A 21,955-nucleotide genomic window follows, 5' to 3' on the forward strand; every position below is an offset into this window, starting at 1 on the left:
AGAAATGCTGAAGTATTTTTATTTGCAAGTGTTAACGATATTATTGATATAATAATAGTTCACACTTCACAATAATATTATATGAATTCCTTTTGACGTCTTGAGCATAACTTAGTTTGCAAGTTGTAGTTGTATGGATCAGAAACTCGAGACTTCCATGGATCTGTTCAACACGTTAATATGGTCGACTGAGTCATAAGTCCAAAAAAGGTATATATTTATGGCTGCATCACGCATGGAAACAGCTGTAGACTGAGAAACAATCCAGTTTGCAAGTTTGACAAAATCAAAGGCCATAACCATAAGCAAAACATGAAATTTCATTAGGAATAGGATTGTCTGATTTAGGAGCTTCTAATTAAGTTCTTAATTGTATGTTTAGAATCTTATATTACCTGTTTGATATATTTAAAAAAAAAAACTTTACATGATATTGTATATTTTAGTATTTTATGTGTAGGTGGCCTTGATATTTATTCTTATATTATTATTGTTGAAGGACTCTAAATATAAAATTCAATAGTCAACCACGTTGATTTTCATTTTCTTTTTTTTTTCTTTAGGTTAGACGTTTGATCATTCTAGAATTTTTACATGCAATTAGAAGACATAGTCAGTCTTAAAATTCAAATAAAGTAGTAGCATCTATTTGCAAAGTATAAGGTCTAAAAGTTTAATAAATGTGTCATAAAAACTCAGTAATAAATGGAGAATCTGAATGCAAGAAAATCTTGAGGATGATATTTCAGAAATGGGATTGTGCTTTTGTTAATTTATATCATGAGAATGTCCCCACTATTTTTAAATCTTTCCCTGAATTGCTGTAATGCTACTTGTATTGTGCTTGTTTCCTCCTTAAATTATGCATTGGTTGGGCTCCGAAACTAAGTGTCAAGTATTTTCTTTCATATTTGTGGTTTTGGTTCTTATTACATTGATTAGGACTAAGGCACACTCAAATTATTCAGAGTGGATCATCTCCAGTGAAAAAAAATTGGATGGTGTCCAGTGTTTAATCTCATCTTTCATTGCTCTCTCTTTCCTCTTTATTTTTGGTTCCACTTGTAGAATTTAAGGTGAGAGATCACATTTTATTCTCTCAAGTGTTAAAAAAAACTAGAGAGTATGCATTTCCCAAATTATCCCTGTCCACTTTCATAGTTTCATTGATGCACTTAACTTGTTATGTACTTATGTTATATGGCCCATTTCTTTCCTTTGGTTCATCTACCTCCATGTGAAAAAAATAATATTGTGAATCATGAGTCAATTAAATATATTTAATTAAATATGTTAAATCATTTTATAATTTACAATATCATTTTTAGAAGATGTCATTATGGAAATTAAAAAAAAGGGAAAATTTTTGTAGCACCATGCGACTACACGTGCATGGAAGGTTAAATTAATTAATGACATTTCTCATAATCTACTTTGTTCTTTAACAATCCAAAAAGTGTTGCTTTATGAGTTTATACATATGACTCATCTCACTTTTTTTCACATTATCAGCTTCTTTTTTGACACAGCTGTAATTGAAATCTGTTTCACATTACCATTTTCAATTTAACGGTGAAACAGTAAAAGATGGATAATGAAAATGACTCATTTTGGAGCATTGAACTGAAATATTTAAAGGCGGAAAAGTAATGAATGGCCCCACACTTCCACACAGAAAAATAGTAAGAATGGACAAAACAACGAGTTCTAATTACTATAATAAATAAAAAAAAATGAACAATCTTAATCTATAAACAGATTTCGCCTCAAACTATTTGATTCATTTGTCTACTAAGTGCCATCTAAGAAAATTGTTGTATTAATATTTTATATAGAAACAAAGGTATAAATTGTAAGCTACTCATAAGTAATCATATTTATCTTTTACGTTTAATAAACATTAGAATGAAATAACAAAAAGTAGAAATAGAATTAATTTAGAACTCATTGTAAAACAGAGTTGGTGAAAGTCCAGTATGTATCTACAGCCACAAGAATACCCCAGATTTTTTTTAATATAACTCCTTTGACGTTAACACCCTCACCACAAAACTAAAATAAGGGGAAAAAAAAAAGATAAAAGAAAACAGAGGAGGGGCAGAGTAATAGGCATGTTAGTACAATTTTGGTGAATAATTTCAAAATTCCATCATAAATGTACAAGATTGTTCTTGAATCTAGAAGCATCAGTAAGAACATTCCATTCTGTGAACTCTGTCCCTCAGAATTCCATTATACAAAGCGATTCTGTTAGCTGGCATTTCACGAACGTTTCTGCAGTTGCTTGATCTTGATGATACTCTGTTCTGCTTCCTCTGTTCTTCTTCACTCTTTCCTATTCTCTCTTTGACGTTCTCAGCAAATTGAACTCTCTTCTTCTTCTTCTTGCTCAGCTTCCTCTCCCTCTTCTTTTCTTCTGGAAATTAAACAAAGAGAGCAAAATCATGTGAGTGGATGACTTGAGAAGAAGGAAGTGAAGAAGAGAAGCAGGGGAAGTGAATGATTGTAATTTACCTGAAGACAAGCAAGAGCGTAAGATTTGGTTGTTGGATTGAGGAGAATGATGATGAATCTTGTGGCGGGAGAAAGCAAGGTAAAGCACAGTGCTAGAGAGAACCATAGCTGTGGTGAAAACAATACCCTGTGAGATAGAAGCCATGGATGATGTAGGACTTGTGTGTTGACCAGAGCAAGGGGAAGAAGGGTTGATGCTGTTGACAATAAATAGAAAGAGAGAGAGAGAGAGAAGGAGGTGGTTGAGACTATGAATATGATTGTGAAGGTGTAGAAGAAGCTTCACGGGTAGATGGTGCCAAATAATATAAAAAAATGAGAAAAGAAAAGAAAAAAGGAAGTGGAAATTAAATGTTGGGATTGTGGTCAATATAAGAAAAAGGAATGGCAGTAGTTAATTGGTTGATAGAGATGAGAGTATCTAGATTTCTCTCATCAGAAATGAAGAGAAAGAGAAAGAAAAGAGGAGGAAATTTCAGGTTTGGTCGGGCGGAGCGGTGTGACTCTAACTTGTAATTGCCTCTCTGCTCTGTCTTTGGCTTTTTCTTTGCTTTTATCCAAATCAGACATCACAATTTTTTTTTTTTTATCAAAGATAGAAGACTCGAACTCGCAACTTCTTTATTGAATATGAAGAGACTATGTCATTTGAGTTATAACTCATTACAAATTTTACTCCTATTCAAATAAAAAAAATATTTATCACCTAATATACTCTATATAATATCAACCAAATTAGCTAAAAACTGTATTTATTAAGAAAATATAACAAAAAAAAAACTTTTTTTTTATCAAAATTTAATAGTAATTTTCAAGACATTTATTAGTAAGACTAATTAAGAACAAAATTGGAGATAAATTCATAAAACGGAGAGGATGCTAAAATGCGGTTGCGGTTTGCGTTGGGTCCTTGTGTTCCTCAGGTGGGGTCACTCCTCCACAAACTTCTCCTTCAACAGAATTGAGATTTGACTGCTAAAAAGACATCAAATTTTTCTTCTAAATTGAATGGAGTCTCGGTAGGGAGACAGTGGATTATTTGTATAATATGTACAATGAACTATTGAGTTATAAAATGAACATCTCTTATACTATTTAAAATAACCATCTAAGTACTAGGAATAATAAACATCTTCCCAGAAGCTTAAACTGATTTTGGGGTTCACCAAAGGTCGAACTCTTGACCTTTCGAATCTATGGTCTAATACCATGTCATGATACCACTCATCCCAAAAACTTCAGCTAATGGATAAAGATAACACTAATGGTTATATTTCTAATACTCCCTAAATCTCCATTATACACATTGTACAAATATTCTATTGGCTCCTTATACTTTTCCAATTAAATATCAATTAAGAATAGTTTAACAACCATGTTAGTTATAAGCTTTATCTCACCTAATACTTATAATTATTAGTGTTTAAAGTGAAAGTTATACATAATCTTATCCTACAAAAAATGAAGTGATAAGTTTTATGCAAGTATATAAAAATTAAATAAAAATGACAAAAATATTTCTCTACTCTTGATGTAAACATAACAAATTTATCTACTTTAAGTAAAGAAAAGAAATCTATCACACTATTGTCCTGTCATATATTTCCTACACATAGACATAACGTTTTGTCTTTGATGAAAATCAATCTCTCTTAGTTTGACATTTGTTGATTGTTCTCTCCATTTATTTCTATTTTGTTTGTGTTCAGATATTTCATTCACGCGGCACTTGCGTGACTTGTTTCGCAAATGATGTTAACATTCTTCAGAAAAGAATCGTAACGGACCTGGAAACAACGAACGCCTTCAGTTCTAACACCGTATTTATTTCCATTCACCAATTGATCGATACGTAAATTTAAATATTTATTACACTGTGAATCATAAATTGAGTTGTCCCACGTGAGGGAGTGTGAACTTGTTACATGTGTGAGGTGTGATTCCAATTCAATCTATATAAGCATGCAATGCCATTCAGCGCTTTCATCATCATCATTCATCGGATTCATACTCCATAATCCATACTTCAATCTAGTCTAATCTATACGATAGTGGCAGCACTTCGGTTGGATGATTTGTGACCTGTTACGTTTGACGCGTGTTGTGCTCTGCAATTATTCATCAACAACAGATTATCTCAACTGTACAACCGACTGTAACACGTGTCCGTCTTAGGATCATCACATATCCAAGATATAATAAGTCTTGCAAATTGATTGGATCAGCTTCGTGAGCGGTTAAGGTCAGTGAAGCTGTCATCTGTAAACGAAGATAATGTGGTGTAGAAGTTTAATAATAAAGAGGCCTTTTTTACTAAATCTTTTATGCGAACGAGGATAACGTAGTGTAAAAGTTTAATAATAAAGGAATCTTTTTTATTAAATTTTTTATGCAGGTCATACAATTGGAGACGCTGTCGGACGAGATCACAAACTATAGTTTTACAAGGGTATAATTTGAAGAGGCTTGGTATTCCCAAGAATTGAATTTTTTGGATGATTTGTGCTAATTGGTAGAATTAATACTAAGCAGAAGTTGACTAGATTAGGAGTTGTTATTAATAATAATAATATTTGTGTCCTGTGTAACAAGGGGATAGAATCTGTTGAGCATTTATTTCTTTTTTGTAAAGTAACTTGGCAGGTGTGGTGCTATTAGTTGAGGTCCTTAGGTAAAAAGTGGATAATTCATAGAATTATTAAAGAACTTCTTATGTTTTTTTTTTTTTGTGTGTCATGTTCCACTTTAATGTGTTGAGTTTGGTGTGTTTCAAAAAAAAAATTATAAATTTATTGGTTATAAGCTCTTTTTAGCGTTGTGCAGCAGTGAATTACGATAAGAGTAACAGTTATCTTACAAATAATATAGTTGGTTTAAATGAACTATTATTCATGTACAGTTGAGGATTAAAATATAAAAAAAATAGGGATAAAATAAGAGTCATTTTAAGGAGAAAAAAGAAAAGAAAAGAAAAGGAAAACATATTTCAAGTACACGTGCTGAGCTGCTAGTATATTCTTTTAGTTTGGATTAGGTGCAAGCCAATGAAAAGAGTCCACTTAGATTGGTAGTAGAGTTAATTTGGAATTCTCTGAAACCCTTCTTGCCATCTCACCACCAAGGTGGACTTGGGGTAACCATATATAATCCATAGCATCAACTCAAGGTTGCTTTACTCATCACTCATCACTTCACTGGAATTTTATCAATTTAATTGAAGGGATATTTTTCATTGTCTACAGAAATTGTGAGTTATATGAAATGCAACTCACCTCTTTGTATTTAATTTCAACAAGTGAAATATAAGTATTCTAAAAGAGACGGATTGAATTGTGTTAAAATATTTATTCGTAGTAATTACTAATTATTTTGTGTCCATTGTTTATATTTTGTATTTTAATATATATTTTATATAAATAATTAATTTAATATTAATTTTTGACGTATTATTTGTTAGAAGTTTTAAGGGGAAAATGGTAAACGGTAATAGCTGCATCTCACTACGTTCTAGAGCATTTATTTACGAATAACCTGCTTGCATTCTCATTTTCAGTGCATAGAGCAGTTGTCATATGACAACAAATTGAGCTCCCATTTTCAATGTCAAACACTTCGTCGATAGAATAGGTGAAACCATGTACCATAAATGGACCATTGTTACGCAAAAACCAAATATGGGAACAAAAGAAACCCTGTTTAAGAAAACCAGAAACATTACATCTCACATTATATAACTGAAGTCATACAAGCCGACAACAACCATAACATCAGATGGTTAACATCTAGCAATCCATCTCTAAAAGACATTAAAATTATTCCTCACTTAAATTAAAAAACCACAAGTACTAAAAAAGTACTACATAATATAATATAATGTAACATAGTATATGAACAAATCAAAGTACAAAATGAAATCAGTTAAGTAGTAAGGATAGGGGGCAAGTAATCAGTTTTGGTTCCAAGAACACGACCCTTTGTGTCAGGGAAGAACTCAAATCCTGGAAGCTCGGTGATAGTTCCATCACCGGCAACGCCAACGGGGTAGCGCAGAAGGTGGCCGGGGAGGTCATGCTCAAGGGACTCACTGGAATACAGATCCCAATACTTGTCAGCAACCTGATTCACCATCTTGACACATTCTTCACTCTCAGGTTGGAGGAAGGATTCTCTGATCATGCCAAGGTGCTCATACCACAGCGCAATGCGGAAACCATGGATCTGTCCCCTTGCTAGCTCCCTTGCACTCAAATAGTATGGCTGATAAGCTCCCATGGCTATTTCCGAGTCTCTTGCACCATCCATTGATCTCTGGTTGATGTTTGCGGATCCAATGATTATGTATTCATCATCAACTGCACAAAGAATATAACAAAACAAAAGAGTTTCCATCACTCACTCAAACCTTTTACCATCAAAAGAAATGTAGATGATTCCAAATGTATGTTACCTATCATCATCTTGGCATGGACATAAATCATGAATCGACGGTTCTCCTGGGCTTTTATGTAATCAGAATCAGGGTCTGGTCTCTCTGAAGGCTCATATTCTCCTGGCTTCTTGACTTCCCGGTTGCCAAGGCAGAAGAATGTCAAATAGTTTCTGGGATCTTCCACAATTCCCTTGGCATTGAGTGCCTCAACTATATCCTTGTACATCATCTCCATTGTCCTCCTCTGCCAATCCAATATGGCTTGAACTGAACCACTCTCTGGGAACCCCTCTGGCCACATTGGAACCACAATGTACACAGTGAACCTCTCCCCGGCTTCGATTTTGCTTACAATCTTAAGTGAAAGCTCCTTTGGAATTAGATGCAAAGCACCAATGTCCTCAGGCTTAATGCCATCAGGGTTCCATCCAAAACAGCTTCCCAGGAAATACTGATTCTCGATATAGATGAAATTCTTTGCGCGCCTAATTGCATGGATATAAGCATCTTGGATGCTACGGTCTATGATGTTATCCTTTCCACTAACAAGGCCAGCTCTGGCAGCATCTTCAGGAGTCTCTGGGAAGCCAAAAGCAGCTCCACCATCAATTGATCTGAATAACTGAACATTCCATGTCTCGGGATCTTCCGCGAATGTTACTGGGGATGGCGGGATGATGACATCTTCAAGCTCTCTCAGTGGAATGAGTAAGTCCTTTCCACCTTGCTTCCTCCATCTCTGCTCGAAGTTGAACAGAACATCCCATGCAATAGGCCCTTCGAGGCGAGAGTGGATGTCATGCCAAGGCTCCCTAGGACCACCTTTCATGATGGAAGCACCGGCAAAGTTTGGCTGATGAAAGTCATCATGGTGTGCGGTGTCCAAGGTTCTGAAAAGTGAGTGGAATTGAGTGTCATATCTTCCATCACAGAGATCAATACCCCCAACAAAGCTCACTATCCTTCTCTTACCCGAATCTCCACTAGGCATATCACTATCCACCACCACAATCTTCTGGTGATGAGTAAACATTGTAGAGATTTGCAAATCCTGAATAATGCTTCCACCATCATCAGGATTCCGAGGGCACAAAATACAATGCACTTCAGTTCCTTGGAAGTACTTCTCAGTTTCTTCATCATGAGTAGCCATCAACCCATCTTTTTTCAACAATGGAACAGATGTTCTGTCATCCCAAACAAGCATCAAGACTCTGACACCCTCATTCGCCTTCTTCTTGAGAAGCTCACCAATCGTTAAGTCTCCACCAGGCTTTGGCCTCCTTGTATCCCTCACCAATGTTATCTCAGTGTAAACAGACCAACCGGTTATGTATATCAAGTGCCTCGCTTTTTCGATTGCATCAAACACATCCTCCCAGCACCTATGAGGCTGGTAAGTCTGGCCTCCAGCAAGGGGTATTTTGGGGACAAAATTATCAGGGACATGAGCATCCTGGTAAAGAGAAACCTTGCAGCCTCTTCTTTGCGAGAAGAAGGTGTAAGGAACACCAGGGAATTTAGCACTCCTAACACCACGTGCCCAGTTCTTGTCTTTTGTGACATCAAAGTATTGCAGCTTCACATGAATCTTTGAGTTCCCATGAATTGGGTTCTTATCCTCATCCAATATCTCAACCCATCTATCTACTTCCTCACCATCCAAGACATCCTCAACAGGCACGTATGCTCTTCCGATTAAGGTTGCTCCAATGGGATTGTCATCTTTCACAGTGAATATGATGTTTGATGCCATGTGGGCACAGTAAATGTGAAAAGATTCGTACCATCTGGGATTACTATGGTCTTTTTCTATAATCCTGGTTCTTCCAACTCGTGCTTTTTCCAGATCAATGGTTGCATACAGTTTGGTAACTCCTTTTCCAAAACCAACTGTCTCCTCGATGTTTTGCACCAGCTGAATCAGAGCAATGGATATGCAATTAGCATTACAATTTATATGAGTCTCCAGCATTCTTGAGTTTTACGTTTCTCCTTTTTGGATAAAATACAGCATGTGTGAAATAAAGGATAGAGGATCATAATAAAGTAACAGTTATTGGGGTTGGAAAAATAAAAATAGCAGAATCAACAAAATGTCAGTATTTTTATTCATGCTAAGGAACCGATTAAATTACAATTTGAGAATTCTCTCAAAGCAGGATCATTGACTGTAACAACCATCCATTCAAACCTTACAATCAACAAATCAACATTTTGGAGTAGCAAAATATTGTATAGAATTTATTCTGTGGGACTGAATAATAAAGTATCAAAATGAGGCCTTAAGAGAAATTAGGAACTCTGCTATACGCATATACCCGAACAAGTCGCATCGTCAATAGAATCTGTTTTTATTTTCCATTTTTTTAAGACTATGTGCATAAGCAAACCTACATATAATTGGACGTACTACATAGATCACAGTTGGTTTAACGGTCGATTGCAACGAGTAGTGTTATAAACTTATAATCACAATATCTTTCCCCAACAAAACTGATGAATGAACAATTGGCATCGTGTTTGTCTAGTTGATCCAAAATTCTAAAGATCGCAATCGCATTATTATTTAATAATCTTCGATTGTATTTTTTTCTAACCAAAAATTAATATACCTCCGTGGATAACGTCGTGATGTGTATATATAGTATTTTTGGTTGAAAAAAGAAAGAAAATATCAGAATTCACACGTCATCCGCAAAATCTAAGTAACACTGAGAACTTTAGCCGAAACATGTGGCATGGCTTTATCCTACAAGACTACAACAAAACCTCCTTCCGCTTCTTCTTTATTTGTGAAGGCAATTAAAGAAATGGTTTATGAAATCAATGAGAGGCTCAACCGAGGGAGAAGATTAGATACCTTGGTGAAAACATTGCCACCACTTGTCTTGAGCTTATCGACCTCATAGATGGTGACATGGAGAGTCCCGTGCAGTAGAATTTGCGCCATCACACTCAACCTGCAATCACAGATCAGATCAGATCAGATTAGATCAGATCACAGTCACAGTGAAGATCGAAAACCAGTTGAAAGCAGGTGTGCTTAATTAGCAGAGTAGATTGAGTTGAAATGAAAGAGTAAGAGTAGATCGTAGATTAAACACCGAATCTAAGCACGAAGAAGAAGAATAGGAGGGAAAAGAGACTAACCGGTATCAGTGCAGAAGAGAGGAGAGAAAGTGAAGAGAGAGATGTTGGGGAAAAGAAGAAGAAAAGCAGTCACTATATAAATATTAAATGTAAATTAAATAATTAATAATTTGATTATAATAGTAGCTTGCATTGATGTGGGCAATGAGAGGGTGATGGGCTCCATCCCTTGATGTTTCTGCCAATTGTCAATTGCCATGTGCCTCCCTCTCATTCTCATTTCAACAAGGCTGATTAAAATTAAAAAATAAAAAATAAAAAATTAATTGGTATTAAGAGAGTTAAATCTATTACTCTTTCATATTTTAGACAGAAATTGGAGCCATTTAATTTAGAGACTAAAGGTCTTTGTTGTAGATGGACGTGGCTGTCGGCACAGCACATCTGCTCGGAAAAATGAAGTAAGATGGGATGACTCCCTAACACGCAAATGCTCCCATTAATTATTTATTTATTCTTTATATTCATCTAATCTCAACACGTTACGCCGTGGATTCCTAATCATAAGCCAAGTGTATCCCTCATTTTAAGGTCAATTTTTATAAACTACAATAGATAATGGACAAGTTTTAATTTAGCCTATATAATTTATTAAAGATTCTAACTATTTTATATCTTTGGTAATAGGAAGATATCATACTATTTACACCTTGTTGGTTTATAAACTTAGGGGGAAAATCGTTTCCCAAAAGAGAAATCGCCGATATGATAATAAGATGCATATACACGTGTTGCTTTACTTTATCTATCAATTAGAATAGCACCGACCATACAGACATAAGATTCCTTGATCCAAGATTATTGAAACTGTATATAATTTTAATCTTTTTTAACTAATAATCTTCTCTCAATACTATTGTAGACTGCTGTGGTATTGGTGCAATTATGTATGCAGTGCACAAAGAGTGGTGGGTTAATATGAGATGATGCAGAATTGACAGCACTAATAAGCAATAATAGCATGTATTGTAACACTTTAATTTTCTCAATCGTACATCGGGTAATTAGAACTATATATATGAGTGAGCCTATCTCTATAGATATGTAAACGCGAGGTATTCAAATTGTGTATATAGAAAAAAAAAAAATCTAAAGTTAGCCATGGTAAGTAGTAACTTTGGAAGTACGGGATAAGATAAGCTTTATATCCTCTTCTTGTTTAATGGTTGGTGATATTGGTGGGGTCATCATAGGGCCATTTACCCGCGATTCATGATCTTAAAAAGAATTCAACATGATTGCATATGCCATCATCATGTCACTTGAATATGATCTTTTTCTGTTTTACTAGACTGAATTAGACGTGTTGATTATTATAATTATTTACATATAACATGCAATTTTCTAAACTAAGATTCTCCATTCATTATTCATTTATTTATTCTGGTATTTTGTTGTTAAACTATTAAAAAGTTTTAAGTATACCAGTATACCAATATTTTAGTGATTTTAAATCATGAATCTTGATTATATATAATATATATTTTTTATAATTAAAATTAACAATTAAAATTATTAAAATATTAGTATACCATTACATTTAAAAAAAATTTTAAACTATTATATGTATATTTTTTTTTCTTTTTTTTTGTCACGACAAAATGTCCAATATTAAACAGATTGCTAACATGTAGGTCAACAAATGTTTTTTATAAAAAAAACCTTTTAAAAAGGTTATATATAAATTAATTTATTTTTAATATTATTTTATATTTTAATATATATTTTATATTAATAATTAATTTAGTGAACATTTAACAATTTTTTATAATTTATGACACAAGAATTATGAGAGTAATAAAGAAACGCCTAACAAAATTTTCTCTGCGCTGTTGGGGCGGAGCAGCCACACAGGCACTGCCCATTATGCTTTTTAATTTTTGGTATTCAAAGCCTCTAGAAGGATATGATGGACCCCAAAAATACATATATATGACCGCATACAACCTTTACGGAGACAAATTACATATATAAATTAGAGTATATAGGCGGTTTGATTCTTAAAGAATTTTAGATTAGATATTTTAGTTTTTAACTAAAATTAATTATTTGATTGATTCTTAATAATTAATTTTATTAGTCACTTAGATTTTTGCTTACGTCAACTCTAACGAAAGATAAAATGGTCTCTAACAATTTTAACAAGGGACAAAATGATCTGTGACAACTCTAACAAGGGACAAAATGATCCATAATTCCTTTATTCGAAAACGACAATGTTTTTCCCCAATTTTCATATCTCGCATAACCTTAACATTCATACTTTTCTTCTTCACATTCACAGTCTTTTTTTTTTTCATCTTTTTCTTTCTATTCTTCAACTTCAAGATCAAGCCATGATATAACTGCCACGTGTGTTGCACCTACTTCAATATGTCATGGACTACACACTTCTTAAATCTCTGTGATTGGTACACCCACTTCCTCTGCACTTCACCTACCAGAAGCTTCCACTTCCACGTCCTTCATAACAGCATCACCTCCAACCCCAATAACGTCCACCACATCCTCAAGACCAAGTTCCATAACTACCCTAATGGCATGCCTTTCTCCACTCTCCGACAAGTAATATAGATTGTTGGATATTAGGACATCATGAAAAAAATTTTCTTCGACGTTATATGCAAATTCTCATTTGAAATAGACACAAAGTGTTCCTTCTTTCCCAGAGTCCAAGTTGGCAGACAGTTTTGACCTCACATCAAAGCTATCCGTACAACGAGTAATGTCGCCATTGCCGCTCATACGGAAACTGAAGCGATTACTGAACATTAGTTCGGAGAAGAAGCTGAAGGAAGCGATCGAAGTGGTGGACAATGTGGTCATGGAGATGATAGGGTAAACAAGGAGGGAGATGGCAACGATGACGACGGGTCTTGACTAATCAGACTTGCTGTCTAGATTCGTGAGATCCATCGAAGACGACAAGTACTTGAGAGACATAGTTATTAGTTTCTTGAGTATGAATTGGTTGAGAACAAGTTGAGGATTTTTTTTCGTGTGAACATTAAAGTTGCAGAGTGTGCATTGTGTAGCTTGAAGTTACAGTGTTAGACTGTTAGTGTTATGCAATATATGATGAAAAATGGGAGAGAACAGTGTCGTCTCCGAATAGAGGAGGTCAGGAATCATTTTGTTCCCTGTTAGAATTGTCAAGGACCATTTTGTCTTCCGTTAGAGTTAACGGAGCCAAGGACCTAAGTGACTGACAGAATTAATTGTTAAGGACCAATCAAGTAATTAATTTTAGTTATAGACTAAAGTGACTGGTCCAAAATTTTTTGATGATCAAAATGGGTATATACTTTATAAATTATTTAGAAACTAAATTTATCAAATTATAAGTTTTAATACAGTAAATAAAATTGTAATTTTTTTATGTTCATAAAAATCATTATAGAATATAATAGTTTTGAATTGAACATAATTTATTACAAAGTATACTGATTTATATGGATTTTGTGTTGAGTAAAAATTACTGTAGAGTATAATAGTTTGTGAACAAATTTTACTGACCAGAAACTGCGAGTAGCTATAACGATTTTTCAAGGAATTGTCACGATCCAAAATGAGCTATGATTGATACTTAAAGAAATAAACCCCTAACAAATTTAATAGATTTAAATATGAGATAAATAAAAAAGTTACAAGTGTTTTTTTTTTAATAAATTTACAAGTTTTAAAATGAATAGTTACATATTTTTAACAAAAGATAAAATAAATAAATATGAACGGATACTGTCTTTGACATATAGAGCATATAACATCTAGGAACTCGACAAAAAATATGTACTCATTACAGATCGTTACTCTTGAATAAAAAGTCTTGCATAGTTAAGTATTTGTTCTTAAAAAATATTTTTAGAAAAAAGGGGTGAGTTTTGTAACTCAGTGACTAGATAATACACCTATAATCGATATGAGACCATATAAATATTATTATCAAAAAAATTTTAATTACAAAATAGTAGTTGATAATAATAAGTGAATCAATAAAAAAATTCTCATACAGAAATCAAATTAAAAGTCCACACTTTGGCAGCTCTACATCTATGGGTAGCCCTTTGCTCTTGTGTGTCCTAAAAGAATAACAGATCTAACGTATGGCCTACACATTAGGCTAGCAACCCCTGCTAGCTAGAGTCTGAGTCAGATGCATCTAAGTTAACGTCTACGATTTTTTAATACGGGCCTCCCAAACCAATTCAAAACATATAATTTCAAATATAACAAATCTTTGATCTTTTAGATATATAAGGTATCGAATCAAATCAAATCAAATCAGATAATACTTTTTCATCAAAAATCTTTTTCAATCATAAAAATATTCAAACATATTTCATAATTTTAAAGTAAGTGAAGACCAACAAATACTTCAATACTTTAAAAGTATATATTCGAGTAAAATCAAATATTCTAAAATAATATAAAACTTCATCAAAAATATATATATTCTCATATAAAATTTTTATGGTATGAACTTCGTAAAAATAATTATTCAACTATAATAAATCAATTATTCCAATCAAATCAAAATTTTTCAACAATAGTTTTATAAATATAATAAAAAACTTAAAATAGCATAAACCAAAAAGTTAACGATTAAAAATGTAAAGTCTACTCATAAATTGGCCATAAGGGACCGACGAGACCAAACTCGGAGTACCGAATTAAATGGTGAGGATGGTTAAAATAAAATGGAACGAAAGAGCGCAGAATTTAAACCAAGACAGCGACAGCTCAGACAGACAGAACAGCTAACCGGGAGTCCAGGACACAAATGAGCAGAAGTGACAAACCAGTGACACGCAACAACAGCAGCTAAACGACAGCATCATCAATGGCAGCGGTAAAACAATGACAAGAACAAAACAGAACAAGCAATCACTAACCAGGTTAGAATGGTGGTGAAACGGAACTGACAAAGGTGCGAAGTGATTCTTGCGGTATTTTTAAAAGGAAAAGAGCAGTGGCGGAAGGCTCCGGTGAGGGAAGAATAAATGACAAAGTTAGGGCAAACTGGCAGAGGCTCCAACGGTGGTTTTTTTCGGCAACAACAGCACCACGCAGCTCGACGGCGGCCTCCTTCCCAATAACGACAATAGTGGCGACAACACTCGCTACCACCACCATCATCTGCCTTCCGGGGAACAAGTGTAAGAACCAGGCTATCGGTAAACAGATTTTTCTAGCAAAAAAAAAAAAGAAAAATTAAAAAGAAAAAGAGAGTTACAAGGTCAAACTTGGCTTTATAAGAGTAATTAATCCCTCTAAGTCAATCTTTGACTAATGGATATTAAATGCTATGCTTTTCTGTTTTTTTTTTTTTTGTATTAACTGCTTAATTTACAATTATTCCGATATGCACGACTAGATACACGATTCTCGACTAGCGCTACAGGCTCATATGTATACACTTAATATATGGTCTAAAGTATCTAAAGTCAGCTAAATAGTAGCGGCTGGATGCTAGCCTTGGTCATGACAGCCTAGAAGTTGGGTCGTTACAACAAGCTCCGTCGCGTTCTCCTTTCCCTTTCTTGAAATCTCTCTCTGGGTTCTTCGGCGACGACGACGATGACAGCGACGGCTTAGTGGCGGCAGAGGCAGCACCTCCTCCCTCTTCTACGTCGTGGTCTCCCTATCTGTCTTAAGCCATCGCTCTTTCTCTCGCACGTGCATCACTTATAGTCCTCCCTCCACCGGCGCTGTCTTCCCCTCTCTTTTGTCTCCTCTCATTCCTCTTCTCTCTTTTGTTCTCTCCGTGCATGGGTGTTTGTGTATGAGAGAGTATAGGTGGGTTTAATTTGAGGATTATAGTTATGGTTTGGTAAAAAAAAGAGAATAATGTAGGAATTTTGATAAAATTAGAGGGTAAAGTAGTAATAAAAGAAATCAAATGTAAAATGTTTTAAAAAAAATTCAGGACATTACATGAATACTGTCTTGCATAAACTGTGACACATGGTTTATGCATAGGACTATTAGAATTTTATTGTATTTGTGGTCCAATTTGTTAATATAGAAATTAGTTTGTGTGGTATTATAATTGTTAAAAAATTATACTAATTTGATATGTCCAAACATGCAACTTTTCAACTCATTGAAGGCTACATTGGGGTATAATGATGACATTATTTTGTAGTGTTTAATTTATTCAAGCAAATTAAGTCTAGAATAATATGTAATAAGGGTCAATGATCTTCATATTTTTGTTCATAGAATTACTTATCCCAAAAGTTTAAGCTAATTCATCAATACTAATGGTTATATCTCTAATACTCTATAAATCACTGTATAAATATTTCATTGACTTCCTATACTTTCCCTTTAAATTATGATTAAAGATTATTTTACATAGACTATCAAGTAGTATAAAAGAAATAATATAAAGTCAAAATTATGATTCCATTACCACCGCTTCTCTCTCTCACTTGAAAAGGATTAATGAACTAATTATTAAGCCAACTCAACTTAATTGATATTCTAAGTTTTCAATTTTAGTGTGCACAAGTGAACCCCTCAAGTGATAGGAAGCAAAAGCAGAAGTAGTTAGAAGAGTTGTTAATTTGCTAAATGACAGCTCATCAATTGTTAAGCAATTCAGTTACCTAGTTATGCTGTTAGTTACACTGACTAATTGTTACACTATGAACGTCACACACTATAAGTACCTGCTCTATAGTCTGTGATAGATCAATTTCTAATCCTTCTAGCAATTCAATCACGATAATACAGTTTTCACTCTCTCTGAACCCTAAAGAACTCTCTATTCCTCTCCTTCTCTATGTTCGCACTTTTCTCTTCTCGCCTCAAGATCTGATACCTTACCTTCAATGGCTATCTCCATGATATGGTTGTTTTTTTGTCTTTCTTTTTTTGATATGAAATTATATTTTAAATTTAATTATTTTATTTAAATTATGATTAAAGATGGTTTCACATAAAATGGCAGTGTAAAAAAAATAATATAAAATAAAAATATTTAACTTAATAACAAGTTTTATGATAATTACATATTTAACTTAATCCTGAATAAGCTCTAAATTAAAGAATTAATCTATTTTATTTTTGTAAGCATTATATTTTCTTACAATTTAATATAAAAAATAAAAAATAAAAGAATATTAATTTGATTGTTATATCAAAATAAAATCATTTAAAAAGTTTATACAATTTTTTTATCAAAATAAAAGTTTATACTAAAATAAAATTATTTATAAAAGAGATCATTGTACTACTTTTACAGAAATTCTTTTATGTTTTATCTCTCTATTTTTATTATTAAATTTGCATTTAACATTGTGTATTATGTAGTATAAAATCTCAATTTTAATTATATTTTTTTTACACATGATTTTGTTTTTATATAGCTTGTTACTTTTCTTTTAATAGTATAACTAGTTTTAGACCCTAATAAATTAAAAGAGGAGCAAAAATTAAAAATACTAATAAAATATACATGACACACATTTAATATTTGTTTTCTATTTTTACCTATTATATCATACATAATAAATTACTAAACACTAACTATACAATAATTATTTTAACATTGCCATCAAAATTATTATAAATTAAAATTTTATTAAAAGGTATTTATTATCATCATTATTTAAATATCTATCTTTTGTGTAAAAAAATTATATTTTTTAAGTCATTTATGCATATAGACAATTCCTTATGCATAAACAGCAAGACAGTATTTCTTCAGAAATCGTTATAGCTATAGCCATTCACACTTTTTGTTTAGCAAAATTTTTTCAAAAAAAGCTGTACCCTATAACGACTGCTACACCCTGTAACGATTTCTATATATCACACTTTTTTGTAATGGATTATGTTTAATTAAAAACCACTATACAATATACACCCTGTAGCTATTTTTATAAATATAAAAAAGTTATAATTTTATTTATTATATTAAAAAGTTGTAATTTAATCAATTTAATTTCCAAACAATTCAACTGATTGACCTATTATTTTTCTTTTTCATATTTGGGTCATTTGGTCATAATAACAACTATTTGTGGTTGCCAATAATGAATGCATCATGAAGTTATGGGCCTTTAGGCCCAAAGTGGAAATGGAAACTCAAAAGCCCAAATTGACCTTTGGAAATAGGGCATTGACGGTTACTTTGCAGGTTGACCAAGTGCATATGATTGACTAGGACTATGATTATTCTATGAAAACAAGGAAGACCATTTCATCAAGTCTTTTAATTAAATTCTGTAGAGATCTTAGCTTGTTTACCACCTTTATGTTAGGTTACCTTTAACTAATAGAAAGTGATAGATATACTGAGGGGCAATGAAAAAAAAAAAAATTTGCATGATTTTTAATGGAGGAGTCATTTGAATTCATAATCATACATTAAGCATTATATTCCGGACATTGAGTATGCCATTCCTTCATTACTTTCCGTATCCTTATTGGTTGATCAATTAAATATCATACCCATTATCTAGCATTCCTGGTTGATCATTGTAGTGATAAGCAGTCCACCATTTACATACCACTCATTCAACTACTCATTCAAAATTTCATGATCTTTTTGGTATTATATTTTGTATAAATTTGTATTATAACGTTACTCTTACTAGCAGAATAAATATATTTATTTTATTTATTTATAAAAAATCCTAGCAGAATAAAATATTTTACATAAAAAATATAAATAAATAGATGATAACAAACCAATATTTGAACTAATTAACTAAAGATCTAAAGCAATCCTATTTATTCTTGAATAGTTTCTCTTTCATATTTATTATTGGTCCTACCTATGAAATCAATCGTGAGAGATCACACTTTACTCTCTAAAGTGAAATTCAAACTTTAAAGAATCTAAATCCAAAATATAAATAAATAGATGGTAATAACAACTAACAAACCTATATTTGAACTAACTAAAGGTGTAAAGCAGATCCTATTTATCCTATATCTCGATCTCGTTCGGGCACTCCGCCGTAGACGCAGTGGGCCGCCACCTCGCCGTGAAGGCAGTGGGAGGAAGCCAGCTGTGAACATTGAAAAGATTATGGAACAGACAGCCAGTACAGCACAAGCAATGTCAGCCACTGGTTCAGTAGCAACTACTGCGTGAGAAGCAGCTGCCAATCGCACACCGATAACCACTGGATATATGGCAAACAACAAGGCTAAAACAGGAATATCGAATGCCAAATGATCTACCTCATCCCGATGACGGGGAACCCTTCTATGGGCGTTGTCAACAAGAGCTACCATAGAGAAAGAGGAAATCATTGTCGCACTGGCAAAGAAGTTCTGTATTGCAAAGTGGGCTAGTGGGGCAGTGGCAGAGACCGTTGGTGGTTCAAGTGCAGCGGCACCAATCAGAGTGGCTAGGGAAATTGAATGAGTGAATAAGAAAATAGCTCTCCAAAGAAGAGAATTGGCGAGTCTGTTGATTCGTAAAAGTTGAAGCATGTAATCGGCCACTTGGAAGACGATGATAGCGAAGAGCACATAAAAGACACATATAAACCATAGAATGTGAGATGGTGGCGAAGCATATGCTGGCTTGTGGAGCCATAGCCACCAACAAGTCGCCATGCTAATAATGGCAATCAGCAGGAACAAATGAATGGAGTGTATAACGGGACGCCAACCCCATTCCATGATAACTAGCTAGCTAACAAGAGAACCACTGTCTCTGTATATATATATATGATGAATAATTTAAGTGAGTAAACGGTGTAGAACTGCTTTTTTTTTTTTTTTTGAATAAATTAGAAGGGTTTAAGAGAAAAAATATATATGGTTTTTAGTTGAGCATCACTGCATGTTAATATATATGGTCAAAACTCGAGATTTTTAGGAGTTTTTTGGATCAGCTTCTAAAAAAATCTTTTTTTTTAATTATCTTTTTTTAAAATATTTTATATAAGTAAAAGTAATTTTATGTTGGGATATCTCATGTAAAAAGATTTTTTTATCTATTAATTATGTTTGGGTATAACAATATAAAAGTACTTTTTTATTTATTTATTATATAAAAAATATCTTTTTTTTAAAGAAAAAAGATCTTTTAAAAAAAAGATATAAATTACAGTTTCTCAAAAAAGATATTTTTTATTTTTTTAGTGTTTTTACTTTTACTACTAAAAATTTGCCAAACACACTAAAAAATATAAAAAGATCTTTTTTCATTGAAAAAAGATACTTTTTTTATCAAAATAATAACACCCGAACAAGCACTATATTTGGGTATATAAAAGTATTTTTTATTTATTTATTACATGACAAACATTTTTTTTAAAAAAAAAAGATCTTTTAAAAGAAGATGTAAATTACAGCTTTTTAAAAAAAGATCTTTTTTATTTTTTCAGTGTTTTTACTTTTTACTACTAGAAAATTTGCCAAACACGCTAAAAATTTTTTTTTTCATTAAAAAATATCTTTTTTATCAAAATAATGACGTCCAAATAAACACTAAGCGATGTAGAAGTGCTTTTTTTTTTGAATAAATTAAAAGGGTTTAAGAGAAAAAATAATTAAACTTATTTAGTAGAACTGCTTTTTTGCATTATAAACTAATTTGATTTTATTTTATTTTCGAATTTTATCTAGGTCAAATTATAACTAAAAAAATTATAACTAAAAATTTAAATCTGTTTGTTTCGTTCTTTTAAAATTAAATTTTAAGATTTTGGTATTAAAAATAGGATCATTTTAGAAGTGAATTTCTACATATTCTTGCAATCAATTTGAGTCAGGTTATAAATATACAGTCTTTTAATTTATCTGATAATCCTACTTATTTTTTAAGAGTAATTTTTTATTCAGCTTTTTAATTTAATAATATTATTTAATTAAATCACTTTTTTTTTTTTAAGGAATCAACTCATAAAAAAACCGCGCCATTGCCAACGCCGCACAGCGGCCGTCCGCTTAGAGTGGCAGAATGTAAACACTTGACTTAGGTGTGATTTAGTGATCCTGTTTTTTTATTGAGTCAAATATAACAAAATTGTCCATTATTATAAGTTTATAACTAACACATTAGTTTTGATTTTGATACACATTTAAAATTCGTTTTAACATATTTAAAATAATAAAATAATATATTTAAAATTATATTTTTAATATAAATAATTTTAACATATCTAAAATAATAAGATAACACATAAAATAGTTTTAGTATATATTCAAATTTCATTTAAATTTGCGTTTATAATTTTTCAACATAAATAATTTTTAAAAATATCTAAAATTACGAGATTGCTCACTAAATCATTTCTCAACCATTCAAAACTCATGCAAAAGTAATTTTTCATTATATACCAGATTTATCAAAAAATTAATTTTGATAGTATTATTTTAATTTTAAACTGGTTAGAGTTTAATTTTGATTTGTTATTTTTATTTTATTAAGTTTATAATTAGAGAATAAAACTTTTCTTGCTGCATTATTTATAACAATATATCTATAATCTATAATATTTAATACTTGATATTACTCAAATTTAAAATAGATAATATATTTATAATACTAATAATAATAATTGTAATAAAGTTAATTGGTGACATGTTTGTGAAGTCAAAGAATTGATCATGGCTGTGACGAGTTAGGGACTCGGAGATAAATGAGAAAATTATTGAATATTGAGAGTGATCACTAAGGACCATTGCTATATACTGTTGTACACTGATATTGTTGAGACGCTATGCGCCTGGTAGGGACGGTAGGTTGATCCCGCCTGTCGAGGTCACAGCGCCGGCGTAAGGACGATGGTTAATCCTACTTACATTGAGATGTGAAGGCTGAGGTAGTGTCCCTCTCACATAACCTTTTCTGCCGCAGGAGTGTGCATGACACTATATCCCTAGCGT

General features: G+C 32.4%; 2 protein-coding genes across 2 annotated transcripts; both read right to left on the bottom strand.

Annotated features, from left to right (window-relative positions):
- Positions 1-1,987: 1,987 nt before the first annotated feature.
- On the bottom strand, positions 1,988-2,892 carry LOC107616553 (cytochrome P450 family protein). The gene is made up of 2 exons (XM_016318505.3): positions 2,515-2,892; positions 1,988-2,416 (listed from the first exon to the last, which is right to left on the bottom strand). The coding sequence occupies exons 1-2, from the start codon at positions 2,657-2,659 to the stop codon at positions 2,187-2,189; spliced, it is 375 nt and encodes a 124-aa protein (XP_016173991.1). The 5' UTR covers positions 2,660-2,892; the 3' UTR covers positions 1,988-2,186.
- Positions 2,893-6,209: 3,317 nt separating this feature from the next.
- LOC107617626 (phospholipase D alpha 1) lies at positions 6,210-10,396 on the bottom strand. The gene is made up of 4 exons (XM_016319437.3): positions 10,097-10,396; positions 9,807-9,906; positions 6,962-8,861; positions 6,210-6,866 (listed from the first exon to the last, which is right to left on the bottom strand). The coding sequence occupies exons 2-4, from the start codon at positions 9,894-9,896 to the stop codon at positions 6,433-6,435; spliced, it is 2,424 nt and encodes an 807-aa protein (XP_016174923.3). The 5' UTR covers positions 9,897-9,906; positions 10,097-10,396; the 3' UTR covers positions 6,210-6,432.
- Positions 10,397-21,955: the final 11,559 nt, after the last annotated feature.

Source organism: Arachis ipaensis, chromosome B8 (assembly GCF_059453495.1).
Source record: "Arachis ipaensis isolate K30076 ecotype BB chromosome B8, ASM5945349v1, whole genome shotgun sequence".
NCBI classification, from domain to species: domain Eukaryota; kingdom Viridiplantae; phylum Streptophyta; class Magnoliopsida; order Fabales; family Fabaceae; genus Arachis; species Arachis ipaensis.